The sequence below is a fragment of the Gekko japonicus genome, unplaced genomic scaffold (genome assembly GCF_001447785.1).
Source record: "Gekko japonicus isolate JY-2015 unplaced genomic scaffold, Gekko_japonicus_V1.1 scaffold1059, whole genome shotgun sequence".
NCBI classification, from domain to species: domain Eukaryota; kingdom Metazoa; phylum Chordata; class Lepidosauria; order Squamata; family Gekkonidae; genus Gekko; species Gekko japonicus.
In genome coordinates, this window is record NW_015159745.1 from 568438 (window position 1) to 583051 (window position 14614).

Below are 14614 nucleotides of genomic sequence, written 5' to 3' on the forward strand. Positions count from 1 at the left end.
GTTTTCCATTTCAGCCTCCTCCGCCGTGATCCTGGGCCAAACGTGTGGCGGCCGCAACGACTCAGTCCCCCTCCCCTGATGGTGTAAGGCGAACCGCATTATGAAGTTGCTGATATAATGGACTCGAAGCTGAAACACAACAAGCTGTTTTATTTGATTGAATGGGTGGACTTTGGTCCTCAACACCGAGAATGGGTGGCGGAGGAACATGTTTCCGCTCCCCGCCTCCTTAAATGCTGCCATTGCTGCTTTCCGGAGAAACCTGGGGGGAGGGGGAGGCATTGGGAGGATCAGGATGTCAGGTAGCCCAGTCATGGGTCTGGAATGTGGAGGGGTGCCCTCCTGTTTTCTGTCTCATCTCTCTCTGGCTCACCAACTGTTTGCTATCTTATGCTTGACCTTGTAGATGCTCCAGCTGCAGTTTACTTGGCTGGGAAAGTTAACGGCTCTTTCGTTTTGCCCGCTTGCTTTGCCCGCTTGCGCGAGATGTATCCATTGGCTCATGCTTACATGGGGGGGATGTTTGATTTTAGTATAAGTCAGAGGCCCTAGTGCTGACGGCCATTCCTGACACAAGCTGTACACGTGTCTTTAGTACTGGATCTATCAATACACAGTTACCTTCTTACCTGTGTTGCGTGACCTGACTAAGGACCCTGACTACACTACAAACTGGCTTGACAGCTGTAGAGAGAAGATGAAGCACTCACCTGATTGCTCAGTAGACATTAATGTTAATTTGTGGAGCGGAGTCCTTACAGAACCAGGATTGACAGGCTGATAAGGAAACAGTAAAGACCTGCACACCTGGAGGAAGGTGCTGGTTCTGACCTTTAATCCCTTCACAGCTGAAGACCCTTAGATCTGAAACCTCCTTCTGTGTGTCCTCATGCTGCTTGTCTGGCTTAGGGTAGCTTTTCTGGCATCAAGCAGAACTTGCGCTTTCCTCACTGTAGCTTCCATCTCATGGGACAGAGTTCCTGAGGAAGTGGCCTTTTCATGAGGCGCTGCTGGACCGCTCCGTTTGCCAGGGTTTTTACAGGCAGGCATCTGGGCAAGGGAAGTGTGGTATTTGGGGTTTTATGGTATTCTGTACATTTTACACATGGATGTGTGAAGCTGCCCTGAACCACAAAGGAAAGAAGGGTTAGAAATAAGGGTAAGAAATATTTTCATAAATAAAGCCTCCAGAAGCAGACAACGTGCAAACCAAAGTACATCACGGGCTGGTTGCTCAATAAAATATATGCCATTGCATTTTCAAAGCTTGGCTTACATTCTTTCACACACTTCTTCATCTGGCAGAACAAATCAGACAGACAACGAATACCTGCTAGAAACATTTTAATGTTTCTTAAGTAAATATATATATTTGTTACAGGGATGTTTGGGATCCAAGAGTGGTACACTGGAACAAATGAACACCCACTGTAAGGAGGGAAAACACCTTTTCAAAAATACTGTGTAGTAAGAAATCCCTGATCATAAATATTAAAGCTTCATCTAGGCACAGCCAGACACTTTAGAGCATGACTCTTGACTCCCAATTGCAGCTCTACACGTAAGGACGGTAATGTTTCACTTTCCAATGCTTGGACCTCATGCGGAAAAAGCAGAAAACAACCATCAAAAACAAGGATGATGCTACATAAAGGACCACACAGAGACTCATATCGACGTTAGAGAATCCAACCCCCAAGAATGATACACCCTGTTTCATCTCCTTCTCAGCGAATGACTCCACAGCGGCCTTGCTACCTCTGGCTTTAGGGATGTCTTGCACTGTCAGTCTATCCAGGACTCCCAATTTTGAATCTAACAGTTTCTCTGGGTCTGGGATTTTGTTATCATGACTTCTGCTTTGTTTTTTAACTAAAGCGTTCTTTCTGTCTTCCCAGAGTTCTTTCTCATTAAGGTCTCCACGGCCTTCTGTGTACGCATACAAGATGTTGTCACGGTCATAGTGATGCTTCAGAAACTGCAGCACTTGGACTTTGTTCCAGGTATGCAAGCCTTTAATTTCTTCGTGGCACGTGGGACAAACATCTGGAGTTGGCCACTGAACTTTTGGATATTTTGGATCTTCACTCAAATCACCTATCAGCAGAAAAAAAGGAAACGGAAAAACGTCAACACTAGATAACATTCAATGAAGGTACAGGAAAGAATATCACAGATTTTCATTAGCCAGGTCAGATAACTAAAATCAAGATGTTCAATACAAACAGGAAATTATGCTAACTTTAAGGCTATTTTGGATTGTAATATAATCAAATACAGTACAATGCAATCAAAAGAACAATTTTTTTTTTTACTTGCCCAGATTGGGCAAAGTTTATTATTTTTTAACAAGTTACATAGAAAAGACCCATACATTTTAAAATAGCAAGCCAAATATCTCGCTCACATCATCATAGTTGCATACAGATTCCCATTCCCCCATTTTATTTTATATTCAATAACTTACACTATTAAACCAAGTATCTATTCCCTTTGTAAAACTAATTCATCAATATTCTATCTACTATATTTCATTTTATCAGTATTATACTATTATTATTCTATTTTATGTCAATATAAAAGTAGCAGAAAAGAAACAGTCATAATTTAGCAGTTTAACTATGCTAAAGAAGGCATATATTTCTTCTAAATTAACAATCTAGTCCCTTTAAATATTCTTTCACATCTTTAACACTGTTAGTTTTCAAAATCCCATTAACTAGCAGGCCTAAACATAATATGTTATATTTCCCCTACAATCCAGCTCTCACACTGACAGAGCCATATAGCTTTCACCTTGTCCTGCAACATCTGGTCTTCTCTCTCAAAATAGTTAACACCATACACATTCTCTAAATAAGTAACCCATTAATTATATTTTCCCTGCAATTCCTCTCTAAAAATTCAGACTGCCCATATCTTTTCATCCCCCTTCAATTAGGACATTACATGTACAGGGAGTAAATTGTTTCAGATTAAAAGTCCATGTTTTATAGCTTTCATTAGTCAGTCAAGAGAATGCAAAAGTTGGAGGTACTTTGCTTCAGGTTATATTCATAAATCAATTGGGTATCAAATAACAATGTAAATCAGGTGTAGAAACACATAATAGATAAACAGTTCTCAACAGCTTAAAAGTTCCAATTTTAGTAGATCATTATCCCTTCAGCCAATTAAAACCATGCAGACTGTCAAAGAGTGCTACTTCCCCTTATCCTCTCTAAAATGTCAGACTTTATCTTTAGCTTTCATTAAACAGTTGAGATAATGTAAGAATTAAAATACTTTGCTTCAGATTATATTCCTAAATCAATCGGATATCAAATAGTTGTGTAACTATTTGGAACGCAGTAATTTGGCGCACAGTAAATAAACAGATCTCATCAGCTTAAAAGTTCCTCCCAAGGAGCAGGCATCTTTTAATTTCATGGCTGCAGTCACAGTCTGCGGTGATCTGGGATCCCAGGAACGTGAAGTCTGTCACTACTTCCACGACTTCTCCTTCTATTTGCCAAGGAGTGATGGGGCCGGATGCCATGATCTTAGTTTTTTTGATGTTGAGCTTCAAGCCCACTTTTGCGCTCTCCTCTTTTACCCTGACCAAGAGGCTCTTTAGGTCCTCTTCACTTTCTGCCATTAGAGTGGTATCGTCTGCATATCTGAGATTGTTGATCTTTTCCCCAGCAATCTTAATTCCCGCTTGTGATTCATCCAGGCAAGCATTTCGCATGATGTACTCTGCATATATATTAAATAAGCAAGGTGACAATATACATCCTTGTCGTACTCCTTTTCCTATGCTAAACCAATCAGTTGTTCCATATCCAGTTCTAACTGTCAAGAGTCTTCTCCAGCACCATAGTTCAAAAGAATCTATTCTTCGGCGCTCGGCCTTCCTTATAGTCCAGCTCTCGCAGCCATACATGACTACTGGGAATACCATTGCTTTGACCATGCGGACTTTTGTTGGCAGGGTGATGTCTCTACTTTTTATCATGCTGTTTAGGTTCGCCATCGCTTTCCTCCCAAGGAGCAGGCGTCTTTTAATTTCATGGCTGCAGTCACAGTCTGCGGTGATCTGGGATCCCAGGAACGTGAAGTCTGTCACTACTTCCACAGCTTCCCCTTCTATTTGCCAAGGAGTGATGGGGCCGGATGCCATGATCTTAGTTTTTTTGATGTTGAGCTTCAAGCCCACTTTTGCGCTCTCCTCTTTTACTCTGAGCAAGAGGCTCTTTAGATCCTTTTCACTTTCAGCCATTAGAGTGGTATCATCTGCATATCTGAGGTTGTTGATCTTTTCCCCAGCAATCTTAATTCCCGCTTGTGATTCATCCAGGCCAGCATTTCGCATGATGTACTCTGCATATATATTAAATAAGCAAGGTGACAGTATACATCCTTGTCGTACTCCTTTTCCTATGCTGAACCAATCAGTTGTTCCGTATCCGGTTCTAACTGTCGCTTCTTGGCCCTTATACAGGTTTCTCAAGAGACATGTGAGGTGGTCTGGTACTCCCATCTCTTTAAGGACCTGCCATAGTTTGTTGTGATCCACACAGTCAAAGGCTTTAGCATAGTCAATGAAGCAGAAGTAGATATTTTTCTGGTACTCTCTTGCTTTCTCCATAATCCAGCGAATGTTGGCAATATGATCTCTCGTTCCTCTACCTCTTCGAAACCCAGCTTGTACTTCTGGTAGTTCTCTATCCACGTACTGTTGAAGCCTAGCTTGTAGGATCTTGAGCATGACCTTGCTAGCGTGTGATATGAGTGCAATTGTGCGATAGTTTGAACATTCCTTGGCATTGCCCTTCTTTGGGATTGGAATGTATACTGATCTTTTCCAATCCTGTGGCCACTGTTGCGTTTTCCAAATTTGCTGGCAAATGGAGTGCAGAACTTTAACAGCATCCTCTTCTAAGACTTTGAATAGCTCAGCTGGGATACCATCACCTCCACTAGCTTTGTTGTTAGTAATGCTTTCTAAGGCCCATTTAACTTCACATTCCAGGATGTCTGGCTCGAGGTCAGTGATTATACCGTCGTGGTTGTCAAGGACATCGAGGTCTTTCTTGTATAGTTCTTCTGTGTATTCTTGCCATCTTTTCCTAATCTCTTCTGCTTCTGTTAGGTCCCTACCGTTTTTGTCCTTTATCATGGCCAGCTTTGCATGGAACGCTCCCTTGATTTCTCCAATTTTCTTGAAGAGATCTCTAGTCCTTCCCATTCTATTGTTTTCTTCTATTACTTTGCACTGTTCATTCAGGAAGGCCTCCTTATCTCTCCTTGCTGTTCTCTGGAAATCTGCGTTCAGTTGGGTAAATCTTTCCTTTTCGCCTTTGCCTTTCGCTTTCCTTCTTTCCTCTGCTATTTGTAAAGCCTCATCAGAAAGCCATTTTGCTTTCTTGCATTTCTTTTTCTTTGGTATGGTGGTGATTGCTGCCTCCTGTACGATGTCACGAACCTCTGTCCATAGTTCTTCAGGCACTCTATCTATCAAATCCAGACCCTTGAATCTATTCTTCACCTCTACTGTATATTCATCAGGGATGCGATCTAGGTCAAACCTGAATGGCCTCGTGGTTTTCCCGATTTTCTTCAGTTTAAGTCTGAATTTTGCAATGAGTAGCTCATGATCTGAGCCACAGTCAGCTCCAGGTCTTGTTTTTACTGACTGGATAGAGCTTCTCCATCTTTGACTGCAAATTATATAGTCAATCTGATTTCGGTGTTGCCCATCTGGTGATGTCCATGTGTAGAGTCGTCTCTTAGGTTGTTGGAAAAGGGTGTTCGCTATGACCAGTGTGTTCTCTTGACAAAACTCTGTTAACCTTTGCCCTGCTTCATTTTGCTTTCCAAGGCCAAACTTGTCTGTTATTCCGGTTACCTTTTGACTTCCTACTTTAGCATTCCAGTCCCCTATGATGATGAGGACATCATTTTTTGGTGTTAGTTCTATAAGGTGTTGTAGGTCTTCATAGAACCGGTCCACTTCAGCCTCTTCTGCATCAGTGCTTGGGGCATAGACTTGGATTACTGTGATGTTGAATGGTTTGCCTTGGAATCGGACAGAAATCATTCTGTCATTTTTGAGATTGTATCCCAGTACTGACCCCTGCACTCTTTTGTTGACTACCACACCATTTTTTCTACAAGATTCCTGGTCACAGTAGTAGATATAATGGTCTTCTGAGTTAAATTCGCCCATTCCTGTCCACTTTAGTTCACTGATTCCTAAGATATTGATGTTCAGTCTTGCCATCTCATTTTAGACCACGTCAAGCTTACCTTGATTCATAGATCTTACATTCCAGGTTCCTATGCAGTATTGTTCTTTGCAGCATTGGACTTTCCTTTCACCATCAGACACATCCACAACTGAGCATCCTTTCGGCTTCGGCCGAGCCGCTTCACTCTTTCTGGGGTTACTTGTACTTGCCCTCTGCTCTTCCTCAGTAGCATATTGGACACCTTCCGACCTGAGGGGCTCATCTTCCGGCGTCATATCTTTTAGCCTTTTGATACTGTCCATGGGGTTTTCTTGGCAAAAATACTGGAGTGGGTTGCCATTACCTTCTCCAGGGGATCACGCTTGGTCTGAGTTCTCTGCTTGGGCCGGTCCATTTTGGGTGGCCCTCCACGGCATAGCCCACAGCCTCATCGAACCATGCAAGCCCCCTCGCCACGACAAGGCAGTGATCCATGAGGGGGTCCTTGCTCCAGTATTTTCTCCAAAATCCGAGCATTCAACCCCGCGTGGTAAAACTCCACTAGCACTTCCTCCGGCCAGTCTGAGCTTAGCGGAACAGGCTTTGAAGTCATCAGAATACTCCTGGACGGCGCGATTTCTTTGTCGCACCTCCCGTAGGCGGTTCCAGGCTTTCTCCTGCTCCAGGGGATCCTCGAACTGCTGCCGTAGGGACTCTCTTGATCAGTCTCTGCCAGTTCAGACCCCATCAACGTGTATTTATATTTAGGATTTTTGGCTCCAATGTGCATCACCTTGCACTTGGCTTTTTAACCCATGATTTTTGAGCTTACTTAGGAGCCTTTGATGAGGAACTTTATCAAAAGCTTTCTGGAAGTCAAGGTAAACAATATCTATTGGATCCCCCTTGTCCACATGTTTGTTCACCCCCTCAAAGAACATTAACAGGTTAGTGAGACAAGATCTTCCCTTACAGAACCCATGTTGCTCAAAAATCATGGGATAAAAGGAAAAGTCCTTTTATGGATCAAAAACTGGCTAATTAATAGAAAACAGAGAGTGAGTATAAATGGGCAATTTTCTCAGTGGAGGGAGGTAAGCAGTGGGGTACCGCAGGGATCAGTACTTGGTCCACTGCTTTTTAACTTGTTCATTAATGATTTGGAGTTGGGAGTAAGCAGTGAAGTGGCTAAATTTGCGGATGATACGAAGTTGTTCAGGATGGTGAAAACCAGTGAGGATTGTGAGGCACTCCAAAGGGATCTGTCAAGGATGGGTGCGTGGGCATCAATGTGGCAGATGGGGTTCAATGTGGCCAAGTGCAAGGTGATGCACATTGGAGCCAAAAATCCTAAATATAAATACACGTTGATGGGGTCTGAACTGGCAGAGACTGATCAAGAGAGAGATCTTGGAGTTGTAGTAGATAACTCACTGAAAATGTCGAGACAGTGTGTGACTGCAATAAAGAAGGCAAATGCTATGCTGGGGATTATTAGGAAGGGTATTGAAAACAGATCAGCCAATATAATAATGCCCCTATATAAATCAATGGTGAGACCTCATTTGGAATACTGTGTGCAGTTCTGGGCACCACACCTTAAAAAAGATATTATAGCTTTGGAAAAAGTGCAGAAAAGGGCAACTCGAATGATAAAAGGGTTGGAACACTTTCCCTATGAGGAAAGGTTAAAGCGCTTAGGGCTCTTTAGCTTGGAGAAAAGACGACTGAGGGGTGACATGATCGAGGTTTATAAGATTATGCATGGGAAAGAGCAGGTAAAGAAAGAGGTACTTTTCTCCCTTTCTCACAATACAAGAACCCGTGGGCACTCCATGAAATTGCTGAGCGGTCGGGTTAGAACGGATAAAAGGAAGTACTTCTTCACCCAAAGAGTGATTAACACATGGAATTCACTGCCACAGGAAGTGGTGGCGGCTACAAGCATGGACGGCTTCAAAAGGGAATTAGATAAGCATATGGAGCAGAGGTCCATCAGTGGCTATTAGCCACAAGGTATAGCTAGGGGCTCTGGGGCAAGTGATGCTCTGTCTTCTTGGTGCTTGGGGGGGGGTCAACAGTGGGAGGGCTTCTAATGTCCTGGCCCCACTGCTGGACCTCCTGATGGCACTGGTATTTCTGGCCACTGTGTGACACAGAGTGTTGGACTGGATGGGCCTTTGGCCTGATCCAACATTGGCGTCTCTTATGTTCTTATGAAAGCAAGAAATTGCAAGTAGATAAATAGGTACCACTTCGGTGGGAAGGTAACAGCATTCCGTGCATGGATAAGTATGGGGCTTGAGCAACCATATATTTACTACTGTATGGCGCTAAAAAGGCAGGGGTCGCCTGTACGTCCAGTTGGCGTTCGATGTCTTCAATCCTCTGCCTGAGCACTAGCTTAGCTTGAACACCACCCCTATCCAAAAGCTCTTGGGGGGAAAACCCTAGTAATGTAATTTTCCGAATAGTATGGGTCAGCCATTCAGATTGGTAATCGTCAGTCAGGATTAAGGGCACAAGGCCACATGGGTTTAGGTTTATCTTTAACCAGAGAAAAATAGAGTGCAAGGTGATCTTAGCTTCAACTTTCATCATGCCAGTCTCTAGCCGTACCATTGCATTTGTAACACACCTTGGGACTTGGAGCACTGATCTCAAGAATTTCGATTGAACCAGCTCTAGTGGGGCATAACAAGAAGATGACGCTCCAAGTAGCGTCCCATAGAGCATCTGGGCTAATGTTTTAGCCTTAAAGAGTTTCAGTGCTGCTGGCACATAATAGCCCCCTGTAGAACGGAAAAACTTGAGTATACCTTGGGCGGATTTCTCACCCGTACATGCTGCTGCCTGACTATGAGCGAATTTAGAGCCCGAGGCTTGGATAATCATGCCAAGGTAACGAAAGTTGGTTACCTGTGTGAGATTCTGACCATTTACACTCCACTTTCTTAACTTAGGTCTCCTGCCAAAGGCCATCACCTTCGTCTTCTGATAGTTAATAATCAATTTCTGTTCACTACAATAACTGGCAAACCTTTTTAATGCCCTTCTCAGGCCAATTGAGGTTCTAGAAAGAATAACAGCGTCATCAGCATATAAAAGTATCACCCAAAGAGTGATTAACACATGGAATTCACTGCCACAGGAGGTGGTGGTGGCTACAAGCATGGAAGACTTCAAAAGGGAATTAGATAGGCATATGGAGCAGAGGTCCATCAGTGGCTATTAGCCACAAGGTATAGATAGGGGCTCTGGGGCAAGTGATGCTCTGTCTTCTTGGTGTTTGGGGGGGCCAACAGTGGGAGGGCTTCTAATGTCCTGGCCCCACTGGTGGACCTCCTGATGGCTCCTGGTATTTTTGGCCACTGTGTGACAGAGTGTTGGACTAGATGGGCCTTTGGCCTGATCCAACATCTAACCCTAACCCTAACCCTTATGTTCAGAGGAGGATACTTGCTGACAGACTGAAACCTAGCTAGCAGGTGCTACATGATCCTTGGGAACTATAGGCATAAGCAGATGTGATAACATTCAGCAAAGCAAAGCTATGTACATCAGAGACTCAGACATGCATGTATAGTGACCCAATGACCAGGCAAGGGTCCAAATCTGACATGCCCTCAGGATTTGACTTGCCATGTAAAGTATGGAAGACGGCTGACAGAATTCAAACAGGCTTTTGCAGTTTTGAAGACCTATTGTTTAAATGTGGCAAAATACCAGGAACCAAATGCGATTGTGGTGCAGCCTGCCAAAGTATTTTCCATCTGTCACAGGAATGTGAGCATCATGCTTTCCAGAGAGATGTGATGGAGCTGTTTGAACTTTCCAAAGCTACGACTGAGTGGATTGAAAATCTAGATATTAGTATTTTGGGGGACTGCCAGTCAGTCAGCATACCCGTTGTATCAATTTGGTTACACATTTTATATTATTACATACTTGCTGTGTGTAACTCTGCCATATGATAAATAAATAAACCAGATTTGAATTAAAACCTCTCTCTGGGACAGAAATTTAGCTACTTATTCTACCTGCTATTTCAGAAAAAGTGAGATTTTGTCTTTTGGGATATGTTAGACACCATTTTCTGTTTTCCAATACTATCCATTTTTACATTTAGAAGGATTACTTCCATATAAAAAGTACTTAAAGCATGTTTATAGTTGAACACATATTGAGAAATTAAACACATCATCTGCATATAAACAGAAAGTGAAATTAGATTTACATGAAATATTTTCATCTTCCAACTAAGAGTTCAATTAAAAAGAGTAAAGTAGGTGCCCAAAATCTCCAGATGAATTGTAAAACTCCCATGTAATGCAATGACAAACAACCTCTACTTAAATACCCGTGTAAAAAAAATACTGAAGTATTCTACCTGGTGTTATTTCTGCCAACTTTTCTCTTAGTTGATCAAAAGAATTAAAGACTGTCTTAAAATGCATAAGCCATATAAAGTTTTTGTGGGTTTCCTCTATCTAGCAGCTCATATTACTGGCCACCATCAATGATCTATACAAGAACAATTTCTCATAGAAACTCTGATCTATTATATCATTCTCACACAACCAACACAAATAGGTCTGAAAGCAGATGGTTACTGTATAATTATGCAAGAATACTTGAAAGACTAATTAGCCTAGAGGAACCGGATCCATTTGACAGCCTCTCAAACGTTGGAGCAATTAGATTCTTTCCATTAGTACTACATTAAATACCCTTTTTGGGATAAAATAAGATTTGGGTCTTTCAGATCTTACAATGCATGATTTTATCTAAGATTTACTATGTATGAAAATTGATTTCAGTCTGTTACATGAGACAGAATGCTACTGCTACTTATTTTTCTCAATTTACTCCCCACATACGAGCCTTTCTATTTGAATTTTGAGCCCTTTTGTCAAACTGCAAAGCAGAACTTTCAGTTATTTATTATTTATTTTATTCAAATTTCTATCCCGCCCTTCCGGGCTAGGCCGGCTCAGGGCGGCTTACAAGCAGATAAAATTCCAACACTACATACAAAACACATCAACACTTAATAGAAATACAATATTAAAATACCATATTAAAATCAGGTATAATAACAATACTCTTTAACATCAACCACATTGGTCTGCTCAGATGTAATGAGAAGTGCTTCAGGAGGGGATTGGCTCAGGCAGTAGTTGAGGGTCCCCCGGGTAAGGACTCTTCGCCATAAGATGTTAGTTGTTATTATCAATAACAATGGTGATCATGGTGGTAATAGCAGCGGCAGCAGCTCCAAAAGCCTGGCGGAAGAGCTCCATTTTACAGGCCCTGCGGAACTGTAGAAGGTCCCGCAGGGCCCTGATATCCTCTGGGAGGTCATTCCACCAGACTGGAGCCACCACCGAAAAAGCCCTGGCCCTGGTCGTCGCCAGCCTTAATACTTGGGAGGACCAGCCAGCTCTGGGTCCCTGATCGCAAGGCTCTCTGGGGTACATATGGGGAAAGGTGGTCCTTCAGGTACGCAGGTCTCTGGCCATAAAGGGCTTTAAAGGTAAGAACCAGCACCTTGAAGTGGATCCAGTAAGCTATAGGCAGCCACTGCAATGCCTGTAGCACAGGCTGGATATGCTCCAGAGTAGGGAGTCTCATCAACAGCCTGGCCGCAGCATTTTGCACCAGCTGCAGCTTCCGGATTTGCAACAAGGGCAGCCCCATGTAGAGGACGTTACAGTAATCCAATCACTGTTGCCAGGTCGTAGTGTTCAAGGAAGGGAGCCAACTGCCTAATCAGCCGGAGGTGGTAAAAGGCCAACCTGGCAGTAGCTGCTACCTGGGCCTCCATTGTTAGGGAGGCACCCAGGAGCACTCCCAGACTCCTAACCCCCGGTGCAGGCACCAATGGCCCCCCTTCAAAGGTCGGGAATGGGATCCCTACCCTTGGACTGCCGCAGCTCAGGCACAGGACCTCCGTCATCGTCGGATTCAATTTCAGCCGGCTCAACCTAAGCCAACCAGCCACGGCTTCTAACGCCAGGCCAAGGTCTTCCGCTTTGGAGTTGGACTGGCTGTCCAACAACAGATAGAGCTGGGTGTCATCCGCATACTGATGACTACCCAGCCCGTGCCTCCGGGCAATCTGGGCAAGAGGGCGCATATAGATGTTAAAAAGCATCGGGGACAGCACTGCCCCTTGAGGCACTCCACATGCCAGTGGGTGCCTTCGGGACAGCTGGTCCCCCAGCACCACTCTTTGTCCCCGGTCTTGGAGAAAGGAAAGAAGCCACTGCAAGGCCAGTCCCTGGACTCCGGTGTCGGCGAGGTGGCGGGCCAGTAGCTGGTGGTCGACAGCTGGTGGTCGAACGTGGCCGACAGATCTAGCAACAACAGCACTGCTGTTCTGCCCCAATCCAGGTGCCTCTGCAATTTGTGCCTGCTCCTCTTTTCTCCAATTTCAAACAAAAGATGTTTTATTAAATTCTATAATGTGTTTTTGATGAGTCAGTACTAATGAACCCTTTTTGTTTGTTGCAAAAAGCAATAGAATCTTTGGTTTCCCGTGCAGAGGGCTCATCCCCTCTGGGTTGTGAAAACACTATGCCCGCCCAATGCCCATTCAGAGTGAGTGCAGGGAAGCCTGGCCTTTGCTCTGCACTGGCTTTGTGACCAGTGTTCCCTCTAAGCTGAGTTAGTGTGAGCTAGCTCACCGTTTTTTAGTCTCCGGCTCACACATTTTTGTCCTAGCTCAGGATGGATGGCTCCAGAGGAAGCTAATTTACGCAGTAGTCAAATTGCTGGCTCACAACTTTAATGCCAGTTGCTCACAAAGTAAGACTCCACAGCTTAGAGGGAACATTGTATTGTGACGCTGGCTGTGTGGTATGTTGTCATGCTTACTGCTGTCTCCAAATGGCTGGGAGTTCTTCCCAGCAACATGAAGTTAAAAAACTGGACAAAAAGAACTGCAGACTGGCCACTGCAAAGGCTGTGAGCTGAGAAAGGGAGCATAGCACTGCAAATGTCCTACATAGCATTCATATAAACATTTAATCCAACTGGAATTTGTTGACCTTCTGTTTTAATGATCGATTTCTAGTATATATATATTAGCAGAAAAACTATCACAATAAAATGATGGAGCAAGGACTTTTGTCTCTACCTGCCAACTTGGCATTCACCACATTGTGCTTCTCCCAGAGCCACAACACAGCCTCCTCCAATGTCTTCACTGAATCGAGGGAGTCTTGGGCCATTTCTTCAAAGTGCTGCGCACAAGCCCTGCACCCGAAAAAATCCTTGACATATTTCTGCATCATCTGCAGGACCACCTGAGGATTCTCTTCTAAACCTGCAATAAGTGGTACATAAAGGAAGTACATTACTTTAAAAAAACACACAACAACCACTGTGGGGCTTTACATCGAGGTGAAGTGCCGCAGCTCCGTGGCAGGGGAGTGCAGGGGAGCACCCACGTGTGACACATATGAAGTTCCACCCATTTAAACGTTCTCAAGAAGAACAGTCAGGTCCTCGGGGAGCAGGTGGCAATCAGTATAGCCCCCAATGAGCAAGACTAGGTCTGATACTGATACTTTCCCGGGAGTAAGCCCCATTGAATAGAGCTGAGTAGACCTGCTTTGAATTGCATGGTAAAAACATGAGGCTGTACCAACCCAAAATGGCACCTGACATATGATGGGAGTTCATGAGAAGTGGTGGGGGAGGAGAAACCTGCCTTGCCGAGTCCCACTTCCCCCTGAGGCTGGCCCTGGCCCTGGCCCTCTGCCTCTGCCTCCTCCTAATGTTTGTGGCCACTGACAGTGTTGGTTCCCTGGACAGGCAGCATACAAATGTCTATAAAAATAAACTATTATGACTTGCTTCAACTATCCAAAACACTGCCCAAACGCCCTTTTAGTGATTCTGGAGGATCCCCCCACCTGCCCCGCCCTTTAAAACAAACATTTTCCTGCCAAGGCGGGGCTTTCCCCGTGGACGCCTTCTAGACTCATGCCGTGTGATGAAAAGGGAAACCTGGGGAGTGGGGGAGGCAGCTGCCTTGCCAGAAATAAGGAAGTCACCCAGTTCTCCATCCTGGGGCAGAAAGGGCTTCTCTCTCTCACTCATCTGCTCTGACCACCAAGGCTCAGGATATTCGGAGGCATCCATCAGGGCCACCAAGAGTTAAGCCCCAATATGGTGGCAGCTCTACCCAAGAGCAGGGGATCTGAAGGGACTTCTTGTTATATGTCCCTTGACGTGTATACTCCAAACCGTAGCCGGGGCTGGCCTGGTGATTATCTCCCCATATCTGCCCCGGGGGTCAGGATCGCTCACTGCCCTCAGGGGTTCCTACTAGGGGCTGTGAGAGACGGCCCTCCCCCCCCAGTGACAGACCCGGCACATCTAACAAGCTCGGG

At 44.4% G+C, this 14614-nt stretch overlaps 1 protein-coding gene across 1 annotated transcript in view; it reads right to left on the reverse strand.

The window, feature by feature from the left end:
- Positions 1–1341: 1341 nt before the first annotated feature.
- Positions 1342–14614, reverse strand: part of QSOX2 (quiescin sulfhydryl oxidase 2) — a 60997-nt gene continuing 47724 nt past the window's right edge. The window contains exons 11-12 of the mRNA XM_015405456.1: positions 13354–13542; positions 1342–2097 (exon numbers count right to left, since the gene is read on the reverse strand). Of these exons, the coding sequence (XP_015260942.1) occupies positions 1556–2097; positions 13354–13542 (731 nt within the window). The 3' untranslated portion in view covers positions 1342–1555. The remainder of the gene's footprint in view (positions 2098–13353; positions 13543–14614) is intronic.